This window comes from Ptychodera flava, chromosome 13 (assembly GCF_041260155.1).
Source record: "Ptychodera flava strain L36383 chromosome 13, AS_Pfla_20210202, whole genome shotgun sequence".
Classification (NCBI taxonomy): Eukaryota; Metazoa; Hemichordata; class Enteropneusta; family Ptychoderidae; genus Ptychodera; species Ptychodera flava.
In genome coordinates this window covers 6,879,772-6,902,019 of record NC_091940.1, presented here as the reverse complement: position 1 = coordinate 6,902,019, position 22,248 = coordinate 6,879,772, and the positions used below count along the sequence as shown (strand labels likewise).

At 35.6% G+C, this 22,248-nt stretch overlaps 1 protein-coding gene across 1 annotated transcript in view; it reads left to right on the top strand.

Annotated features, from left to right (window-relative positions):
• The window catches only part of LOC139147260 (glucose-6-phosphate isomerase-like), a 26,572-nt gene extending 4,324 nt beyond the window's left edge, over positions 1 to 22,248 (top strand). The window contains exons 2-13 of the mRNA XM_070718289.1: positions 10,136 to 10,226; positions 10,808 to 10,996; positions 13,409 to 13,492; positions 13,809 to 13,952; positions 14,489 to 14,605; positions 16,151 to 16,204; positions 17,492 to 17,716; positions 18,822 to 18,984; positions 19,582 to 19,658; positions 20,194 to 20,322; positions 20,427 to 20,569; positions 20,926 to 22,248. Coding sequence (XP_070574390.1) covers positions 10,136 to 10,226; positions 10,808 to 10,996; positions 13,409 to 13,492; positions 13,809 to 13,952; positions 14,489 to 14,605; positions 16,151 to 16,204; positions 17,492 to 17,716; positions 18,822 to 18,984; positions 19,582 to 19,658; positions 20,194 to 20,322; positions 20,427 to 20,569; positions 20,926 to 21,049 — 1,540 coding nt within the window. The 3' untranslated portion in view covers positions 21,050 to 22,248. The remainder of the gene's footprint in view (positions 1 to 10,135; positions 10,227 to 10,807; positions 10,997 to 13,408; positions 13,493 to 13,808; positions 13,953 to 14,488; positions 14,606 to 16,150; positions 16,205 to 17,491; positions 17,717 to 18,821; positions 18,985 to 19,581; positions 19,659 to 20,193; positions 20,323 to 20,426; positions 20,570 to 20,925) is intronic.

The window sequence follows — 22,248 nt, the reverse complement described above, 5'->3', positions numbered from 1 at the left end:
CGTTTTCAGGATTCTATTTCACAATAATATAGGCAACCTCATTGAATGTATAATGTACAATACGGTAGTGAACAGAGATTGAAAAGTTCCAGTAAAAGTTTTATTATTTGTAAGTTTTTCCTACTTGATCATGGATTTGAATCATAAATGTGATATCCACTCAATATGCCAAGACTTCAGTCTGTGCCTGTTATATACAAGTTAGCATGTAAAAAGTATATTTAAAACATCTTTACTTTGTACACAGATCATTTACAGGCATACTAATCAATGAATGCTGCTTTGAGGAACTGTGTATGTATAATGTATCATCCCATTCCCACTCAAAGTTACAGTCTGATGTCTTCTGGTGTCATTACAGTATACTTTCAGGTCTCTTTACGTGATTAGTTGTCAGATACAGAATATTTCTCCATTGAAGCCACACAGCATCATTAATCATTTCCCCATGCCGTAAGATTATATTGCTGCCACCAAGGAAATATAAAACCATCTCATGGTCTGCATTTAACCAATCTACACTGTAGTGTAAGAAAATTCTTGATCTTGTTTACCACTTACTCATACCATCAGCGTATGTAATTCTTCAGGGATTTATTATTTGCAGTAAAAACGCTAATGTCATCATAAGTGAGAGAAATATTCTCTGGTTTGCGTAAAGCATAGCATAGAGAAGATACTTCAGACAGATTCTAATTGGTCAAGGAGCATGAAATGAATTTACACATGGATATGTTTCCATGGTCTGTTTACAAGCAGTCTTTTAATTAGAGGAACAATTTCCTAGTTAGGAGGAAGAATTTTGTGGTGAGAAAACACAATACAAATGTTTCAGTGATGTGGACGGTGTATGGTGTCAGTGTAATGATATCACATTGATCAAGAATCAGAGATCAGCATTTGACACTGATTACATTGTGATTTATCAGTTTACTCTCTATTGACAGTTTTCATACCAAAACAGCTGCCAATGTGAATTTTCTCAAATTTACTAAACAGTACGAGTATTATCAAAGGCTTAATGAATTGATCAACCATGCCAATACACATTTCAATCCAGTTCCATTTCACTAACTTTAACATACTGCAACAAAGATTATCGGCAAACTTTAAGCATAGAATTCTCCTAGAAGATAAAAGGGGCAAGGTTTTTTTTTAAGATTGACTTAGCGTTAGCTTAGCTGCTATTATTTCACTGTAAAAGTGATTTATTTTGTTCTACAGACTGCTGACCAAAACATGCCAGTTAGGTCATCATCTGTCAGAACTCTGCTCTCAATGTTCTTGTGGATGTTACCCAACAATTATGTGATGACGCAGTTGTAGGTATCAGATGTACCAGAATTTATGTCACTGAAGTAGTCATTTATTATGGTCACTTTATTGAAGCTAAGGTCAACATTTGCCAACCAAACACCTGTAGTATTGCCATCAGTAGTGTAACATCCAAGTTTTTCACAAGATGAAATTAACAAAGAACAGCAAGCAATGCCAGAAAGTTTATGAATCTTTCCTTCAAGCATTCCGTCGGTTTTTACTTGCATCTCCAGGCTCTCTAGTGAAAATGGCAGTTTGATCTTCCACAGTATGTTTAGCGGAAAGAATCATAGTATTCAATTATCTACTTATGAGTTAAGTAAACAGGAATGAATTATCTATGTTTTACAGTGAATGAGGATTAAATTCTGATTGGGTACTCTCTAGAAATGCATTCATGAAGAATTTTTATCCCTAAAATGGTAAAAATTAATCTGGCATATTTAAAGTATGCATAGAGCAAAGTATATTGTGTACGGATGCAACGTGACCCACTGGGGTTTTTTTGTTAGCTCCGCTGTCAGCGACGCAGAGCTTATCAAATAGGTTGATTTTCCCTCGTCGTCCGTCTTCATCGTCCGTCAACAATTGCCTTCTCCTCTGAAACCGCAGATTTGAAATTTTATATGAAGTTCACTGGGGTGACCTCTTAAGTTTGTTCAAATCGTGGTGAAATTTGCATATTAGTATTTTGGGGGCATTTTTTGCTGTTTTGGTAAAAAATCTTCTCTGAAACTGCTTGTCCAATTGCTTTGAAATCTGGTGTACAGTTTACTTAGGGTGACTATGGTCAGATTTGTTCAAATCATGGTGAAATTTGCATATTTGTATTTTTAAGAAAATTTTTGTTGTTTTTGATGAAAAAATCTTTAAAAATCTTCTTCTTCAAAACTACCTGTCAGATAGCTTTGATATATTGGTACATAGGTCACTAGGATGATCTATTTCAGATTTGTTCAAATTGTGCTAAAATATGCAAATTTGCCTTTTTAAGACAATTATTGCCATTTTTGGTCAAAAAATTTCTTTTTCAAAAAGTAATGGTCTGAAAGCTTTCAAATTTGGTATACAGGTTTCTTTGCATGAACTCAGTAATATATATTGAATTTCTGATGAAATGTGTTATTTTGTATTTTTTGGGCAATTAAGCCATTTTTGGTCAAAAAATGTGTATTTCCAAAACTACTCATCTGATAGCTTTGAAATTTGGTATACGGGACTACTGATAAACTTAATGATATTTATTGAAATTATGATAAAATCTGCAATTTTGTATTTTTGGGGCAATTTTTGCCATTTTTGGTCAAAAAATGTGTATTTCCAAAACTACTCATCTGATAGCTTTGAAATTTGGTATACAGGTTCCTATTTGTGAACTTAATGATATTTGTCGAAATTATGATGAAATCTGCAATTTTGTATTTTGGGGGCAATTTTTGCCATTTTTGGTCAAAAAATGTGAATTTCCAAAACTACTCATCTGAACGCTTTGCAATTTGGTATACAGATTTTTCTATAGATGAACTAAATGATATTTATTGAAATAATGACAAAATTTGCAATTTTGTATTTTGGGGGCAATTTTTCCATTTTTGGTCAAAAAATGTGTTTCTCAAAAGGTACTGTTCTGATAGCTTTGAAATTAAATATGCAGGTTCCTACAGATTAACAAAATTTGATGTTTTGAAATTATGATGAAATCTGCAATTTTGTATTTTTAGGGCAATTTTGCCATTTTTGTTCAAAAAATTTGTTTCTCAAAAACTGCAAGTCGATAGCTTTGATATTTAATATATAGGTTCCAAGGGATTATTGTAATATATGATATATTAAAATTATGGTGAAATCTGCACTTTTTATTTTGGGGGCAATTATTGCCATTTTTGGTCAGAAAATTTTATTCCCAAAAAACTACTCATCAGATACCTTTGCTGGACGTGTTCTTAGGAATGATCCGATGTGATATATTCAAATTATGATGAAATCTTCAATTATATATTTTTGTAGCTATTTTAGCCACTTTTTTCTGGCCACTGAAATGAGCTATCAAAGATTTCCACCTTCTTCATCAACATGTGTCAAAAATAGTTATTCTCTACATAAACACAGCGGAGCCATATCGACCGCTTGTTTTTTAATATCTTCAGCTTGAAGACGCCTCGATATCTGAACAACTGTCACTTGATAATTTTTCCCTGCGCATGCTCCAACTTCTGTAAATTGTGAAGCCCTGCATTAAATTACCAGAAGTACTACATTATAACTGAAATGCAAGTTATCTTGAAGAAAGTTATCATAACCAAATTTTCGGCAGTGCAGAGGAGGAATTGTTAAATTGAAAATTTGATGGTAAAACCATAGTATATTTGAGGCTTCAGAAGCAACTTCTATTTAATAATGATAGGATAAAGCAGAAATGTGTTGGTTCAGAGCTGGCCAATTTCACAGCGTTGCAGCTGTATGAAAACAAAATGACACAGAAAAAATAGTCATATGGCTTGCAGAGTACAAAGTTTCAAACTGTTGAGTCAGTCCCTCATCTCCCTGTAGGAGTGCAACTTTCATTAGGTACCGTTCAGTTTTTACGGCGGGGGGGGGTGGGGGGGGGGGCGGCAAAATCCAGGGGGGGGTCATCAAATTTTGGAATCTGCAAAGGGGGGTCATCGCTTTTTCACTGGTAAGAAAGGGGGGGTCACCACATTTTCAAAAACATAATACCAACAATAAAGTTCACTTTATGCCATTGCCATGATCGACCCTCTTTACCGGCGGGCCGCCTTCGCGGCCCACTACAATAAATATACATTATGTATTACCCATGACCCTCTTAACGGGCAGACGCCTTTGGCGGCCCACTCCAATTAGGTTTACTTCATGCAATGGCCATGATCGACCCTCTTTACCGGCAGGCCGCCTGCGGCGGCCCACTCCAATAAATTGACTTTATGTAATACCCCACGGCAATCTTAATGGCCGTGCGCCTTCAGCAGCCCTGTCCAGTAAAGTCTACTTTATGCAATAGCCATGATCGACCCTCTTTACCGGTGGTACCGGTGGCCCACTAGAATAAAGTTGACTTTACGTAATGGCCCATGACCTCTTAACCGGAGGGCTGCCTTTGGCGAACCACTCCAATAAAGTTCACTTTATACAATGTCCATGGACATGAGTTGTCTATTGAAATGAAATTAAAAATTGCCTTACAGTCGTCCTAATTAACAGACGTTTCAATGGATGTGGCTGAGAAGTTTGTGCACTGGCATCTCTGCTACACGAATAAAGTGCGCGGCGTACCGGAGTTCAAATCCAAACCATGCGGGTAAATTTGACGTATGGGTTTTAGTTATTTTTAAGCGGGGGGGGGGGTCATATTTTTTTCGTCTGACAAAGGGGGGGGGCATCTTTTTTTCACGAAAAATGCAGGGGGGGTCTATATTTTTTTGAACATCGGCGACAAGATTTTGCCGGCCCCCCCCCCAGCCGTAAAAACTGAACGCTCCCTTAAAGTAGTTAATTTAAAGTTCATAGAATATAGCCCATCAGGTCATGAAGCATGGGCAAATTCACATTATGAATACAGCTGCACTTGAGACGAGACTACACATGGTGAAATTTATGAAACCCTTAACATTGAAACCATATGTTAGAAGTCACGGCTGCTTGGCCTTAATGAAGATATAAATGTGGTGTAAAGCTTGCCATGGCTATATAATATTTCAACACCAAAACATTTGTATTGCCCATAAGTGTAGTAAGCTGACACAAGTTTCTTCATGTCAAGATGTTTAAAGATAACAGTGGAGAAGTGTGTGATCCCAAAGGTGAATCAGAGATGAAATAAGAGCCACAGCTGTATCCGGCACAGTGTGGGCCGCGTTGCACTGCATGGAGGTCTGTAATTCTGCTATGTACATGCTTTCACTGTACAGTTGCATGTGTGTGGATGCATTCAGTGACTTATACCGAATACGGTATTTCTTCTGACCCATCACTATGGCTGCCATTTCAAGCGTATACAGTGTGCAGCAATTTTAAATCAGGGGCTCACTGAAACTAGACATTAACCGTTTGACCGCTGTATTTTTCCCCACCAAACTTTAAGTCTAACATTTCAACCAATTTTCATGAATTTTTCTATAAAGTCTTTGATAGTTTTAGATCAAATGGATATGACTTTTCATTGACTACAGTTTTTGATCAAGATTTTGGGACAAATCTGAAAGAAAAATTGTCTAGAATTGAAAAAAGTTGTTGGTGTTATTAATCTTCGTGTATGAATGGAACGTCTGCAGCTAGCAATGTGCGTGGTAACCAGAATGGAGGTAGTTTAGAAATGCACTCGATTGCCCATATTGGGACTCAATGTGCCTGCCTACAACTTTTGACTTTTGCATTTTTGTTTGCAGTAAAACATTTGATATACAATAGTAGGCCTGTTCATCCAAATTTGGGTGCCAGGCCTGGGTTGGATACGTTAAAAAAATGCACAGATGTGAGGGTGCTTTCCCCCATAGCTTTACACAGGTACGTAAATGTAGGTACATGATAAATTCTATAAAGGCAACAAAAATTGACTTTGGTACTCAAAAGGTTAATAGGATCAGCAGTGAACAATTAAAACTATGGAAGAGGGATTACAGAAAATGCAGTATTTGTAAAATATAATTTCTAACGTGAAAGCAGTACGGTACTATTACTGGCATTAACCATCTAATGAAAAAGGAAAAAAAATTGTAGTAGTTTTGTCAAATGTTTCTGTATTCTTTTACATTACAAGTGTTTAAAATTTCTGTGCATAAAGCTTTTGAAACATTCATTAGGAATTCCATAGTATTTTATATGTAGCCCTTGAGTATTTCTTGAAACACTCAGCAAATAGTCTTTCGCAGAAAGTTTAACTGTTTTTTAAGAAAAAATGATTAAAGGTTGACTGAGCTTGATTTGAAATCTTGTCTATCAAATGTGAAACAACCAGAGACTTGTTGATATTTAAGTAAGATAAACTGTTCTATCATACATATATCACATAGGCAATCTTGAGAGTGATGAAATACTTTACATACAAATGTATTCCGTATAGGAAACAGATATGTTGATAGCTCAAACAAATTCTTTACGTACATGTAATTTAAGCCCAGGCTGTCACAAAGTGCCATCTTATGAATCTGTATGTGCATGATTATTAACAATCCAGTCATTCTTTACACTAATGCCAACAACCTGAAAGATTTGATTTTGGTTTATGAAGTAATTAGGTATCATCAGCTCCGAAAAAATGAGTCTTGAAGGTCTTTCTAGGAGCTGCATAGTGAATTTTAGCCCAAGGTCACAGAAAAGTGTGTTATAGTGCTCCTTTTAAATTAATGTTAGATTAAAATACCTTACAAAGCCCACGCTGTACATCAATGTGCACCCACATTATCGATGGCCATCAATTTTCAACGTGGGCTTTTATAAGATATCTTCACTTCACCAACCCACACACTTTCTATAGTTGTCGAAATCACTCTTCGTTTAATTCAGATTGAAAATCTAGAGTCACAACTTTATAATAAAACATGATTGTACATGGTATATCTCTTCCCTTCTAGATAATGCCATCATTTGATATTCCATATGTATATTAACCAGGACGAACCAGTATGTCTTGATGCAAAGTTTCAGCAATTTGCCATAAAATGGGATACAAAATTCTTCCCAGACATGATCAAAATTATTCAGCTTTAGGGATGTGATATGTGTCTTGAAACAGTTTCAGACTTTTCTGAAACAATCCAAAGAAATTTTTAATTATTCTCTTTATAATCAAGACTAGAGGTCACCAAACAAAGTTTTGGATTAAAGAAACAAATTAGCGGTATAGTTAACTGTTGATTATCTGAACAACGGTTATCCAACGGTTATATGTTCGGTGATCTAAACTGGCTCTGTGTCTCACTAAAATTTCAATGTTTTACAATTCACTTTCAATATGCAGCATGATTGTACCCATGATCTCATTTCTAACTTCTGTTGACTTTTATAGTAGTTTCAAATAAATGCAATTCAATAGTTACTTGTTTCAAAGAAACATGATTAATAAAGTGACAAGAGAATATTGTTCTAGTACTTTGACGGCATGAGTTTTGACCAAAGTATGAAGCCTGGACAATCGGATGTGCGGATCCATGTTTGGATGAGGCCCACGCTCAGCCAGTTGGACAGTCTTTTGAACCCTAATCATTCAAGCTGTGTGGATGTAACCTCCATTTAATATCAGAACATTAGAATGAACAAAATGAAGACCTATTACCTGTTACAAGGAGGTGTAAAAAGTCCTTTCACAATGAAAGCAACATCAGGTGTAAATCTCAAAGATTTGAGAACAATCAATTTGCTACTTCTATGCACTGCATGCATATCATTGCCAAGTCACTGTGCAAGAATGCATTTAGCTTGTCCTCAATGGATATTCAATATGGCCATAGCCTTGTGAATCATTACCCCAATCACAGTAACCGTGAACATGTTAAAAATGTCTCACTGTCAGCGCCAAAAGGTTGTCTGATTGTGTACAGAAATTCTCAAAATTGGCAGAGAAATAATAAAGAAATGAAAATAGCTGTGGCAAGAAAAACAAATCAACAAATTTTGTATCCAGGCAATCACCACTTTGATTCAGTCAGTCAGAATGGTTAAGTCCATGCTGATTGCTGATGGTTGGTTCATACGGGTAACAACCTGACAGCAGTTGAAAACTTCATTTTGACAGCTAGGCAATATATGATCTGCTGCTTATTTATGTGTTTATTTCTTGGCCATTTCCTGAATTTTTGTCTTTTATAATGCCAACTACAGTTTCTTGTTCTACTGCTCAAAGAATGTTGAAGATACACAGTGTTGAGCTTGCAACTCATCCTCTACATGTGTTGACTGTATCTTCATTGTTGAGAAGTGAATTCAGGTCCGGACTAGATTTCAAATGTAAATAATAACTGCATTTAGACACATAGAAGTTATTTTGACAAATTTAATAGTTTATGTTTCAACATGCTTTTGGGTATAGAACAAGAACTTGCCATTGATACACAAAACAAAAATAGTAAAAAAAACATTAAAAGTCACAGCTATTGGCTATTGGTTTTACAAAAAAATTTTCTGAAAGTTTTGACAAATAATTAAAATTTTTGTAAAATTTTAGTTATTTGTCATAGATAGCAGGAAAACTTTTTTAACATGGTGAATGAATGTTGACATTTGGCAAATGTTCTTCTGGTCTGCATATGTTGAATGTTTGCCGGAATATCATACATCCCTATGTACTTTGCACTAGCTAGTTAGAAGCTGATGTAAACAAACCCCACGTAAGTCATATGCAAGTGATTTGGTGGCCAACTAAGCTTTTAATTGATTTGGAAATGGATTCGCAGATCATGTGGCATTCAGGGTTGCATAGATATTCCTGAGAAACAAAGTTTATCTACATCATTGGAAGGGGATCAACTTCTAGGAGCCCTGCTTCTAGCAAGGCTGTCTACCATCACATCTAGCACATACTAAGTGAAGCCTGGCATCTTTGCCTGATCTTTGGTTGAAACTCAATAAAAACTTAATACGGCCAGCAGAATAGTTGACGAAGAATTGTTGTGGAAGAGTTTGGCAAATGCCATCAACGCAATAGGTTAACTTCAGAATTGTGTGGTAAGGTGTGGATTAAGGTGAAGTCCTACGAATTACGTCAAAATTAAGTTGTGGTGTCATTTTCTTGAAACTTTGCACAAATATTCTTGGAACTTGTGCAAGTGCAAAAATAAAATAAAAAATGGGGGTCACCACGCTTGTTTCCATGGAAACGGACGTTAAAATGGCGTCTTTAGAAATAAATAAAAATGATATAATTCACTTAAACTAAAGAAAGCAATTATAAAAAGCTTAGCAAATGAGTTAATTTTAATATATACGAAGACTTAAGATCCATATCTATCGAATGTACAGTTTTCATGATGTTTGTAAAGAAATATTTACATAAGTATCGATTACAAAATGACGATATCGAAATTATATCACTACATAATTTTCGAACTTTCTTCCTGTCGCTTTGAATGGTGTCATTTTGACCAAACTTGGCGAATAAAATCCTGACATAATACCATTTAGTTTACACTTTTAATAAAAGGGTGTCACCGCGCTACTTTTTACACTATCTCCAGGTGAATGGGTAATATGCGCCATGTAAATGGGAGAGAAATGTTAATTTTTCACTCATATTTAATAAAAACCAGCTTCCTAGGGGGTCAAAATATGACAAGGTTATAGGTCACATGTATTTCTAAGAGACTGGGTCAAAAAATTAGGTAAAATTGAATTTCAACAATGACAGGTGATGTTAATACATGCGCTACAAAGTAACCCATTTGCGACAGGCTGGAGTTAAATCTGCGCAGAAACGTTCTAAAGCGTGTGTGCGTCCGAATTCGTCGCCCTTTACCTTAATGAAGTTTTGTTGCTGGTTCTGAAATGTGCACCCTCAGCTAGTGACATTTGACACTCTCCTAAACATACTGGGTCCACTGTCTGGTCATACTGTCCTTCAATATCTGTGTAAAAATATTCTCCAGTTCCAGCTGTACCTTAGGTACACGATCCTTTCCTTCACATATTTTGTAAGGTCAGTAACTTTGTAATTAAAGTTGGAAGCATATCAAAGTAGACAGTAAGGTCACATTAGAATCATAAATTACACATGTCTGATAGAATGAACATGGCCTCCACTGTAGAAATCAAACAATTAATCTCATCTATGATTAGTAATGGGAAGTTTACCTTTTCCTTACTACAGCATCACGCTGAAGACTGAACAAGGTGATCTTTTATTGGACTACTCAAAGAATCTCATCAATGAAGAAGTACTGGGTATGCTTATTCAACTGGTGAGTAACTTTGTTTGTGTTTTCATCCAAGCAGACTTTAATTTTCACTAGATCCTGAAAGCTTCAGTAATGTACCAGTGACTCAAAAATTTCTCTGTTAGTTTTAATGCAAGAGTAATGAATTATGTACTAGTATAGAGCTGATACAAAAGCATTTCCAGAAATTCTTAAATCAACTAAAAATATCGTTGGTTAGAAGGCTTACAGTGTAACTCTGACCAGAGAAGGACTCTCAAGATGTGTTCCAAGTAAACTTTACAAGGTATTGTATTTTCTGCAAAGTGACCAACTCAACGTTTTCCTTCCTGAGTAAACTGGTAAATGCATTTATTCTTGCCTGTAAAAGATTATTTTAATTCAGTTGTTAGCCGATATTCTTGTTATATTGTCCTCCCTGTACATGGAATATAAAATATGTTGTTGATTTTTCAATCAGTGACTCTTTGGGCTACTATAGAAAAACACTGTGGTGCTCATGAATGTGAAGTAGACATGTACTTGTCTGGATTGAAGCTCTTTTGTATTTTGATAAAAAATATAATGAAAATTTTTGTATGCAGTGATTTCTTTTGACATTGTAGGCCAAGGAACGAGGGATTGAGAAGGCACGTGAACGTCTGTTCTGCGGGGAGAAGATTAACTTCACAGAAAACCGTGCTGTTCTTCATATTGCATTGCGGAACAGATCAAACAAACCCATCTTGGTTGACGGGCAGGATGTGATGCCCAACGTGAATGCAGTGTTACAGCAAATGAGAGAGTTCACACAGGTGATTATCATTGGTTGTAATTTCTTATAGCCCCCACATGAGTCTCTTTCAACTAATCCAGCAGAAGGCAGGTCATTTATGTAGAGTAGATCAATGCCACTCAGGGCTCGAAATTAACTTATTATCTGGTAGTCCACTTGGGCTACCATTTTCTGAAGCTGGTAGCGTAGTGACAAAGGCTGGTAGCCCATGCATATTTTAGTTTATGTTTTTTTTCATGAACAAGAGAAGAAAAGCTATTTTCCAAGATTCTGCCCATGAAGTGAATTTGTTAGTCATTTGATGTGAATACTTGCACATCTTTATTACCCAAAGGAAACTGGTATAATTGACGACAGTGACACTAAAAAGTTTGGTGACCTATCATTGTATTGACAACCATTTCATTCTCAGAGTTGCTTGCCAATTTTGAAAGTCGTCATGGCAATGACTATCACCTTCTTAGCAGGGCTAAAACAGACCATGGGCTTTGTGTAGTAGGGATGAGTTTGTGATTGATACATTTTGATCTAAATGCAATGTGAGTACGTTTTCATAGGCCACCATTTTATTGTGCATGTCATCCAAGTACATCAGTTGAGATATTGCAACTTTGTTGCAAAGTTCCATCGCAGTGCCGTCTTTATAATTTGCAAAACAAAGTCATAGTCTGGCCTTACTGTGTCCAGCTGGGTTTTACTGCATTTAGCTGGTCCAAAAGTGAAAGACAAGACATGGCACGCCAAGTACTGACTGAAGTTCATGTCCCAGGCTTTGGTAGTCCATGTTGGCTACCATTTCATTGAGTTTGGTAGCCACAAGGAAAAGTTGGTAGTCTGTGGACGCGGGACTACCGCTAATTTCGAGCCCTGCCACTACTGTAGCAGTAGGAATCTCTTCCTGTCAACCATGTTGTGAATCTGCATTCTTTGGCTATGCTGACAGTGCATGGCTGTAAATTTGTAAGATATTAACACGTTTTTCCCTGTCTGTGATTCCAGTGATAAAATTGATGTGCACCAAACTGTTCCCATAAATTACTATCTTCATAGAATACTTTTCCCTGGATAGTTTGCAAATGCAGTGTGTTACATGGGCAGTGACTTTGTGTAAGCTGAATGTGAGTCTGTCAGGTCAAATGCACTAGTTAAAGCCAATAATTTTCGGAATTCCATTCCTCAAGAGATTTCCACAAGGAACAATTTGGCAATGACCTTCCATCAAAATGATGTACCCGGTACACTAAGAAGCTCATAATGCGAAACATAATTTGTACAACAAAGTTGTTATATTTAATGCATTAGATTCAAGATTTCTAAACTACTTAAATTCATGGCATAGATATGCAGATTGCATGGTACTCCCTTTTGTCAAAGCCTTACTTAATTCTCATCAGGGTTTTAGAACATGTTTCCATCAAAGTTGATTTCATAGGATTGGTGATTGATTATGGAGGTATCATTATAATATACCTTGTGAAATACATGAATTTATAAAATTAATGCTTTCCCTGCACAAGGTGAATTACCCAGAAAATGGCAAGAACTAGTTTTACAATTTATGTTCTGTTGTAACATGAAGACAGAGAACACCATCATTGCAGTGATAACTCAGTCATATAGAGTGATGGCTCGTTACATTCCTTCACAAATGTCTTGATCTCATTCCAACTAATAAATGTTGCATGTAAAAGCCACAGAATTCCTTCTTAGATTTGTGTGTGTTGGTTTCCCAGTGTGTATTATTATAAGGCAATGATATACCAGTACAAATGGACAAGATTCCATTCATTTTGTTTTACAGTGTGTGTGATAATTGAGTCAGATTGTGGTTGCTTTTCCTAAAACTGTTATTTAGATAAATGTATGTTGGAATAAACTTTCTGTTCAAAGTTGAACACATGGGAAACCATGTAATAGTTACTCTTCAATCCAACCTTTAATTTTGCAAAAATAGCAAAAAAAAGCTTTAACATTAAATTTTACAAATTTTTATTCCCTGCTTAAACATCTGATTAGTAGATTCTCCAGTAATTAAAATGAAATGTAAATTGTAATTTGCATTCAGACATTTTAAGTTGTATAGTGTGTGTGTGTGTGTGTATGTGTGTGTGTGTGATAATTTGAAATTTATTATTGTCATTCAAACAATCATGATATTGACAGGTAGATATTTGTGATGCTCTCATTCAGATAGTCCCAGCCACGGATCTCCATTGCAGGTGGCAGCTTCATCCTTTCACCCAACTTCCCCTTACAGATGTTCAATTTTTTCAACTGGGAACAATGAGGTTGTACCAAAAAATGTGATGGCAGGGATAAATTCACACTTCATGCACCACTGTTAATACTTAACACAAGCTAAGTTTTCAAATACCTAAGTCAGCAGTACACTGATGGTTGAGTTTTCACTTTTACTGTTGTTTTGTTGTAGTCTGTCAGAAGTGGAGAATGGAAGGGCTACACAGGAAAGTCAATAACTGACGTTGTCAATGTTGGAATCGGTGGATCAGACTTGGTAAGTCTTTGATACCATGGGGATATCATCAGGTTTCCCCGTAAAGTCTCTCAAGATTTATTTAATATCCTATGACAGGTCATAACAAGATTTCACATCGAGTATTATTTGAATAGTGTTGAAAACTGAGATATAATAATTGGTATATGATTAATGAATGGCAAGGGATAGTAACCAAAGATTGTGTGCTCATGAAAAGACTGCACCTTTGTGACTGCAAAATTTGATCAAAGATATGAGCATGATTGAAAAAAAGGCTGATTTGAATACTGTACTTATTGTGTTTTTCTTCTTTTTATCATTTAACCCTACACAGGGTCCAGTAATGGTAACAGAAGCTCTCAAACCATATGCTGACAAGCTACAAGTTCACTTTGTCTCCAATATCGATGGAACACACCTTGCAGAAACTTTGAAGAAACTGAATCCAGAAACTACACTCTTTATTGTTGCTTCTAAGGTATGTATGTAATGCATATTCGTTAGCCTCACAGGAGATACGCCATGGCCAGCCTTCGTTTACAATGTACATAAAAAATATATCATGCACAGGTTTCTGCCTAATGTTTTTATGATACAGTATATGCAGTCCTAGTAGGATTGTCAATCAGAAAGCTGCAGATGTCATATGTCTGTATATTTTATATGTAATACCGCTATCAGTAAAGCCATGGTGGTCGCTTGATTTCTGATCCAAAGTCAGAAGTGTCATCCTCCATTTAAGCAAGACCCTTGTTGAATGATTGGTCGTATAAACAACTCATCTATTAGTTCCTTTTGACTGCAACTGAGTAATGCCATTTCTCAAAACTGATCACAGATAAAAATTAAAAAGTAAAAAATCATTCAGCGGGTATCTCTTGCCTTGAACAATGAATACTTTTAATAACTGTGCATCTATTAAAATAGTATTGGCTATATCAATCAGTTTTGCTGTTGATAGTGTATATCAGTACATTTCATTAACTCCATGAAAATTGTGACCTTTTCCCACAGACCTTTACAACACAGGAAACTATCACCAATGCAACTTCAGCAAAGAATTGGTTCCTTGAGTCTGCCAAAGATCCATCCACTGTCGCAAAACACTTTGTTGCCCTCTCCACAAATGCTGTAAGTATCCTAATGTGAGTCTCCGAAGTAAAGTTCTATTCTTACTTTTTAAATTTTATAAACTCAACTTCACGACTCCAAATCTTTGACTTCAGCCCAGTGAGCATCCCGGGTCAGCGTACTCGGCATGTAATAAAGTTCAAAGTTTATCACAAGGTTGATAACTTCATTTGTCCAGACATGCGTCCAGTCATGTTTTTTGGCCTCCAAATCTTCTGTGTCTGGATGATTTAGCCCTGAGGATACTAATACAGTAAGAACCTCAATCACATTTGATACAAACATTGCAACATTACAGCAAGTGTAACCATAAGATATACGGGATACTGTACTTACCCTAGGGCATCAAGAAATTATCACCAACCACCATGTGGTAGTCTTCATTGGCAGCCTTCCAGTTTTTCACTACTGCTAATTCTTTCATTTATTTTCCTGTCTGAGAAAATCTTCTCACAAACTCTGCTACATCAGCCGCTTTCAATGTCAGATCTGGAGAATGAAGCAATAGACTTTACAATAACTTTTAATCATCAACACCAATTGGTTATTGTATTCAATAGTGTTTTTCATTTTACGAAATTGAATGTACAATATGCAATTCATTGAAAACACCAAGGTACAGTATGTAAAGAAAGATGATGAGTTGAAACAAATGTACTAAGTTGTACATTTGTTAACGCAACAGATAGCCATTTCAGAGACATTGCCGCGGTAAAAAAATCATGTGGTGAAATATTTGTTTTGCAAAAGTACAAATATGTTTTACAATGCTGTTTGAAAGACCTGATTACTTAATCATGAGAGATAGTGATTGCAAAAACACAGCATTTAAAAGATGGACAGTTGACTGTCTATGTTTTAAATAAGATTTAAGTGTATCGAAATTTAATTGTCGTTAACAAATCTGAATGACTTGTCTGGAATAACAAGGTCAAGCTGTCTTTCATCTTCATTCTTTAATTTCTTGTGATGTATGCAAGACTTGCATAACTATGACATCATATTTTGTCATACCAAGTGAATACCTATGTTAGCTGAAATTTATATTTGATAGCTTTTGTTGAGTTGAAGTCCATGATTGTTCAACAACTCAAATGACTTTCAATCAATGCCTTTGTAGACATCAACCATTTACATGCAAAACTTTCACAACTTATTGTTTGCTGTGGTATCACAAATCCATTTGTGATATAGATATCTTTTACCATTGTTCTTAGGTTAGGAAAGTACAAGTTTAGGTTAGGAAAGTACAAGTTCTGGCAAAGTTTTTCCAAAGAAATTGGATGAGATGCTGTGTGCTGTAAAAGAAAGATTTATCAGGAAGTCCTAAGCTACCAGCTGACTATTTTCTGGTGTCCCTGAGTTGTGGTACGACATTCCGCTGTCTCTGGTTACGTCTGAGTATGGCCATCTTCAGTATCATATATCATGTAATATGGATTATATGTAACCTGAAGACCGCAGTGTTCAACTGACCACACCATCACCTGTCAATATGACCAAGAATGACTCATAATGCTCTGTTTCCCTCATTCTAATCTACAGGAGAAAGTTGAAGCCTTTGGTATTGACAAGAAAAACATGTTCGTCTTCTGGGATGTGAGTATTTCATAATTATTTATTTTACTTGCATAGCAAGCTGTTTTTTTTCTGTATTTATGCCACAGAAGTAGAAATCTAAACACATCAGTTCAGAGGTTTGTCAGTCAGAAAGTAAAGCTGCCAGATCAGAATGGCTTCCCCTCAAAATTTGATGTACTTCTGACATTGACAAATAGATATTCATTTGAAACTATGCAGAGATGAGAATCACACAAAAAATCCACAGTGAGCAGATACAGATCTGTTCTAAGAACAATCCAGTCAATGTTTTACTTGCACAAGTTTCTCAATAGAATAAATTCAGCTTTTAGTATACATCAAGTTTTCTTTTGTTGTTTGGATTTGAAGTTTCATCTTGTTGTGTAACTCTCTGTATGCTGAAAGTATGATGAGCAATGTTCATTTATGGAAGTATTTTCCTGAATTCTGTTTTACAATGCAAATCAAATGATTATGGCTCATTATCAATGATGAATATTCATACTTTGTACATCACGTACTCTATATTATAGCATCACTTCTACTTCCCAGCATTCTAGTCCAGTCTTGCAACAAAAGTGAAAGTGCCAACCCCCTCATCTCAAATCATTTGTCCATTTTCAAATTCTGTTTTATGTCTTTATATGACCTCCATACTGACATAAAAAATGACAAGAAGTTTTGTAACATTCTTTATGTAAGTAGGGATGGTTCTTGACAATGTCAAGTGCATTGTGTCACTTTCACTATCTATCTTTCATTTTCATATATGCCTTAAATTGGATATTTCAAACTAATTAAGTTAACAAAACAATGCTAGTTATCCAGAGATAAGACGTTCACATAGTAGGCTCTTCAAAGTGTTTGTTTGAAAGAGGATTTCTTCAAAATTTAAGTGTGTACTTCAAATTGTATGTTTGAAAAGGGATTTGTTTTTGTAAACTAGTAAAGTCTTTGTATTTAAACCTCACTCTCAAACCTCTCAAAGATATTCTAGTTCAACGGAAAGAGAGTTCAAGCATTTTGTATATTTACTAGACTAAAAAATATGGCACTGTGCTTTGGAGCAAGATTGAATATACCAGACCATACTTTAGAGAAACCATTGATAGTCCAAAACCAGTATATGTAGATATGTAGATAGTTATGCACCTCAAGTACTGTTCAGCTCTGTCACTGTCAGGGCTGTAAAATATTTCAGCATAAATGAAGTACGCTACAAAACTTGTTCAATAATTGTGCAAGATTGCTGTTCAATTTCAATCACTTTGTGTCTAAATTAAATTTGTATTCTTGCTCTCATAGTGGGTTGGTGGTCGTTACTCTCTTTGGTCAGCCATTGGTTTGTCCATTGCTCTCTACATTGGTATGGATAACTTTGAAGCTCTACTGGCTGGCGGTCATTTTATGGATAACCATTTCAGAACAGCTCCACTGGAAGCTAACATACCTGTGATATTAGCAATGCTCGGTGTCTGGTACAGTAACTTCTTTGGTGCAGAGACACAGGCATTGTTGCCATATGATCAGGTCAGTATATCCAGTTTAAGTATTTTACTCTCACATGAAATTTGTTCAGCTCAACTTTTCCCTTCCTTTAAAATCACAGTCTTTTCTTGTAGTGTGTGCCCCAAAGTGGAAAACCTCAAGTGGATGACTTCATCTTCAGTTCTGACGTCATACATTCATGATACATAATTCAAAGGAATTTTCAGATTAGGCGCTTTAAATAAAATTCTTTGTTTGCTGTCTGCATGCTGGTAGCTTTTCAGAGAAAATTAAGAAGAAAAAAACAATCTCAACACTATTACAAATAAAAATATTATTTTTCCAAAAGAAGATAAATAAAAAATGAGCTTATGTTTATACACTTGTGTTTTTTGTTTGTGTTTGTTTTTTTTCCCTGGCTGGCTGGTAGGTTTTTCAAATATCCAAGGACGGCAAACAAAGAAATTTCTTTAAACGGCCTTACTAGAGATCGCTATGGATGTAATTCAGGGGACTTATAGGTTGGGCCACGTTGGTACATCTGTCTATGCATTTGCCCATCCCTCAGGAATTATCAGGATCATAATTATTGCTGGACAGACACATGCAGACAGACAGTTGTAGTGCAGTCTATTATCAAAATATTATAAATGATGGTGTAAACCTTTGAGAAGTAGATCACCATATACAAGAGAAAATACAGCTTAATATGAGGGTACCTTACCAAGAAATTTTACATAATTTTATGTTTTCATATGGAAATACTGAAGATTGATCAGAAATATAATTCACTGTAATTTGTATCTTAGCTTTTAAATCCTTTATCATGATATACTGATTGCAAATTGAAGAGTATTCATTTAGTTATTTCACTTGAAGGTCATATTTCTAGAAAACACACTTTCTCCCATATGGAGCTTTGCACAAGGCATGTTACAGCACCAAAGCAATACATATAATGAGAACAACATTCACTAAATATTTCACACAACGATAGCTGTTCAAAGGATGTCAGAAAGTGTACAGTCAATATGTGGAACAGTGTGTCCTCACATTAATCTTGTTTGATTCATATTTCAAATGATGTTTCATGTGTCAGCTGTTATGTTCATTTCATTTTCTGTTGAATTGGCTGTTTGTTTTTCAGTACATGCACAGATTTGCGGCCTATTTCCAACAAGGTGACATGGAATCCAATGGGAAATACATCACTCGCAGTGGACAGAAGGTTGATCACTCTACAGGACCCATTGTATGGGGAGAACCAGGGACCAATGGACAACATGCATTCTATCAACTCATTCATCAGGGTAATTCATTGTCCTTCCAGTGTGATTCTCATGTGAACTGACAAAATAACCATTCTTAGTGTATACAATACCGACTTACCAGAATTTAAAAATATTGTGAGATTTCCATACCAATTAGTGACAGTGCTTCAAATGCCGTTAGTGTGTTATGAGTGAATATAATTTTGAACATCATGCTACACCAAGTAGTTTGTTCCTCAGTTTATATACTTTATTTTGTCACCAACAGAGTCTGATACTGTATTTTGTGTAATAGACACATTAGACCTTGTACATGGGAAGTGGGGATGAGAACAATCGATTCAAGTAGTTTTCTCAATTTCAGATTTGTTCATTTTTTTAGCATAATGGCCTAGCCTTTCATTGCTATTCAATACAAATTGTCAAAAACTATGATCCGATACCACTAACAATATAAATTCATGACCTGTATTGTCAAATACATTGTTTGTTTTCACTATAAGTGTATGTCACAACAATATTTCATCAGATGCAGATATGGTGAAGTTTTCAATGTATTGGTGTATGTCTCCAACTCAAAAACCATACACCTAGGATTCTCTGCCTAAAGAAAGCCACTTTATCTTCCTTTGCCAGGTACAAGATTGATTCCTTGTGACTTCTTGGCACCTGTTGAAACTCATAATCCCATCACTGGGGGTCTTCATCATGAGGTAATATTGCAATTTTCAAAGCATTAAACTCATATGCAAAACTCCCACAAGCATAGTTTTCAATATCTATACCATTTGTAACAGTGAAGTCTGCAAGTACCACTGTTTCCTTAAAAGGGGCAAAAGCCAATTATTTTTCAAGTACTGATAACAATGTAAAATTGGTAATGCCACAACTTGTCCGTTGGTTTAGTTTCTGTTTTGTATTACGTGCTTTGATTTTCATTTGATTGATGAGTGTGCACTTTGTATGGAGGAAGGCTTTTCACTATGTCGCTCACAGCAGTTAATAATGGTCATATCTTTCTTTGACATTATTTTTGAAATGTTTCAATCCTTGTGAAAGCTGTTGATTTTTCTTGAATACTTTCTTCTCTGTGAACATGCAAAGGTTTCTGTACTTGAGAGCTAAGACTCTGATCTGTTATGGTTTTACTCATAAGAATGGTTGATTTGTACTTTGATGTCTCTGAATTACCACTATCCTAGTGCATCCCTGATTTCCCTCATCAAAGCTATACACATTTCTTTGTAGATATTGCTTGCAAACTTCCTAGCTCAGACAGAGGCCTTGATGCTTGGTAAAAGCAGTGATGTAGCCAGAGCTGAACTGGAGAAAGAAGGAAAGTCTGGTGAACAACTTGAAAGGATCCTACCTCATAAGGTAAGCGTACCTCTTATTGAAATGTCAAAAAATCATCTGTTTTGGAGTGCTGTTGGAGATTTTACATTTGTTTCAACTTTGTTCTTTGTATTTTTATTGCACAGGTGTTTGAAGGGAACAGACCAACCAATTCCATTGTCTTTCAAAAGTTGTCTCCATACATACTGGGAGTACTCATTGCTATGTATGAACATAAGATATTTACACAGGGTGTTATTTGGGATATCAATTCATATGATCAGTGGGGGTAAGTAGCAGCTGTACATTCAGTAGTTGATATTCAGTGTTACTATAGAACAGATCAACGAATGACTATTTTACAAATTCTGCCCTGATATTGTGATTCATACACTCATTGCTTTGTGTAAATCCATCATATTTACATTGGAATCTGTGCGGAGTCTCAACCAATGCTATTGTTTGGACTATCCTATAGCCCCGGGTGACAATTGCCATGTCTGTTTTCAAGGACATTATCCAGACTATCAGTGCATATTATCACCGAAGAGTTAGCTTCTGATGAGACATCAAACTTTGTTACTGCTTTGCACAAAATTTTGTAACCTTTGATTAAGTAATCTGTTGGTTTTAATTTGTTTCCAGTGTTGAACTTGGCAAACAGCTTGCTAAAGTGATCCAACCAGAGTTGAGAGGTCCAGATGCAGTCAGCTCACATGACTGTTCAACCAACAGTCTCATCAACTTCATCAAGTCACACCGTCATTGACTAAGCAAAATCTGACAAAGTCATGCTCAATGGCAGATCTCTGAAATATAAAAATGCTTGAAACTTCAAGAGTTTCCTCAAGTTGCATGAATCTAGTTTTCCAGTTTTTCTTAAATTTGAAATAGCAACTTTCAAAATGTACATTAAGGAAGAAGCGTGGGTTTACTTGCTTAGCTGAGAGAAGTCGCTGACAATGTAATGCAGTATAACTGTGAATCATAGCCAAGGGGAATATCTATGTATTTATAATGGAACTCGGAGAGAAAGTGTGCTGCATAGCACAGAAGGAAGATTGTATTCAGTCTGTCTCATGGTCAAGTAATAACCAGGGTTAGATTTTCAAATTAATGGATGATTACAGAAATGGTTCATAAAATAATACATGGCAGCATTAGTATCAAATACTCTGATTTGCAATAAAGATATATAAATTTACAAGTTAAAAAGTTGAACTTTGATCAAAGCCAATCCCATAGAGTGAAGTGACAACTTGACCTAGACAGTGCATGCTTCTTTTGCTTGAATGTATCTGTGTCAATCAGTCATCAATACATTGTTCTTGGCAAAAATCATAAAATGTATTCAAAAAAAGTCAAGTTTCTACAGTAATTTGTGAGTAATCAAGACAATTTTAACTTGGGAAAATTGCGTAATATGCATGCACCAAAGTATTAAAATGATAGATATTATTCAAGATTTTTGAGTAATATTTTTGGTTTTATTCCTATACAAGAAAGAGTCTGGCTGTATCAAGAGGTTTAAAAACTAAATATGAAACATACTTGCACCATGAAATCTTGACAAATTCAATATATATCGGTATTCCCACAAACTAAATGGGCAACATTTCTATTAAAAATTTATTCATTTATTCATTAAAATACTGAAGAACATCTCGCATGATGTGGTGGAACTGGTTTAAAAGATATTTCTGGTGCATGGGTTTGATATGTAAATGAGTACACATAATGTACAATATATGCAGTAGTCAGTTTGGCAACAAGCACATAGATTATAACTTTTGTAGACAAAAGTATGTTACAGTGTGTATGCTGGATTGTTGTTCTGTTCATGTCTGGTTTCAATGATACTAATAATGAAATCCTCTATAATGTCGATATCCCTTGCCAGCATCCTTTTGTGTTTTGTATTTATTTTGAGTATTCATTCAGCCAATAAAAAGATGGTGAAGGAATGAA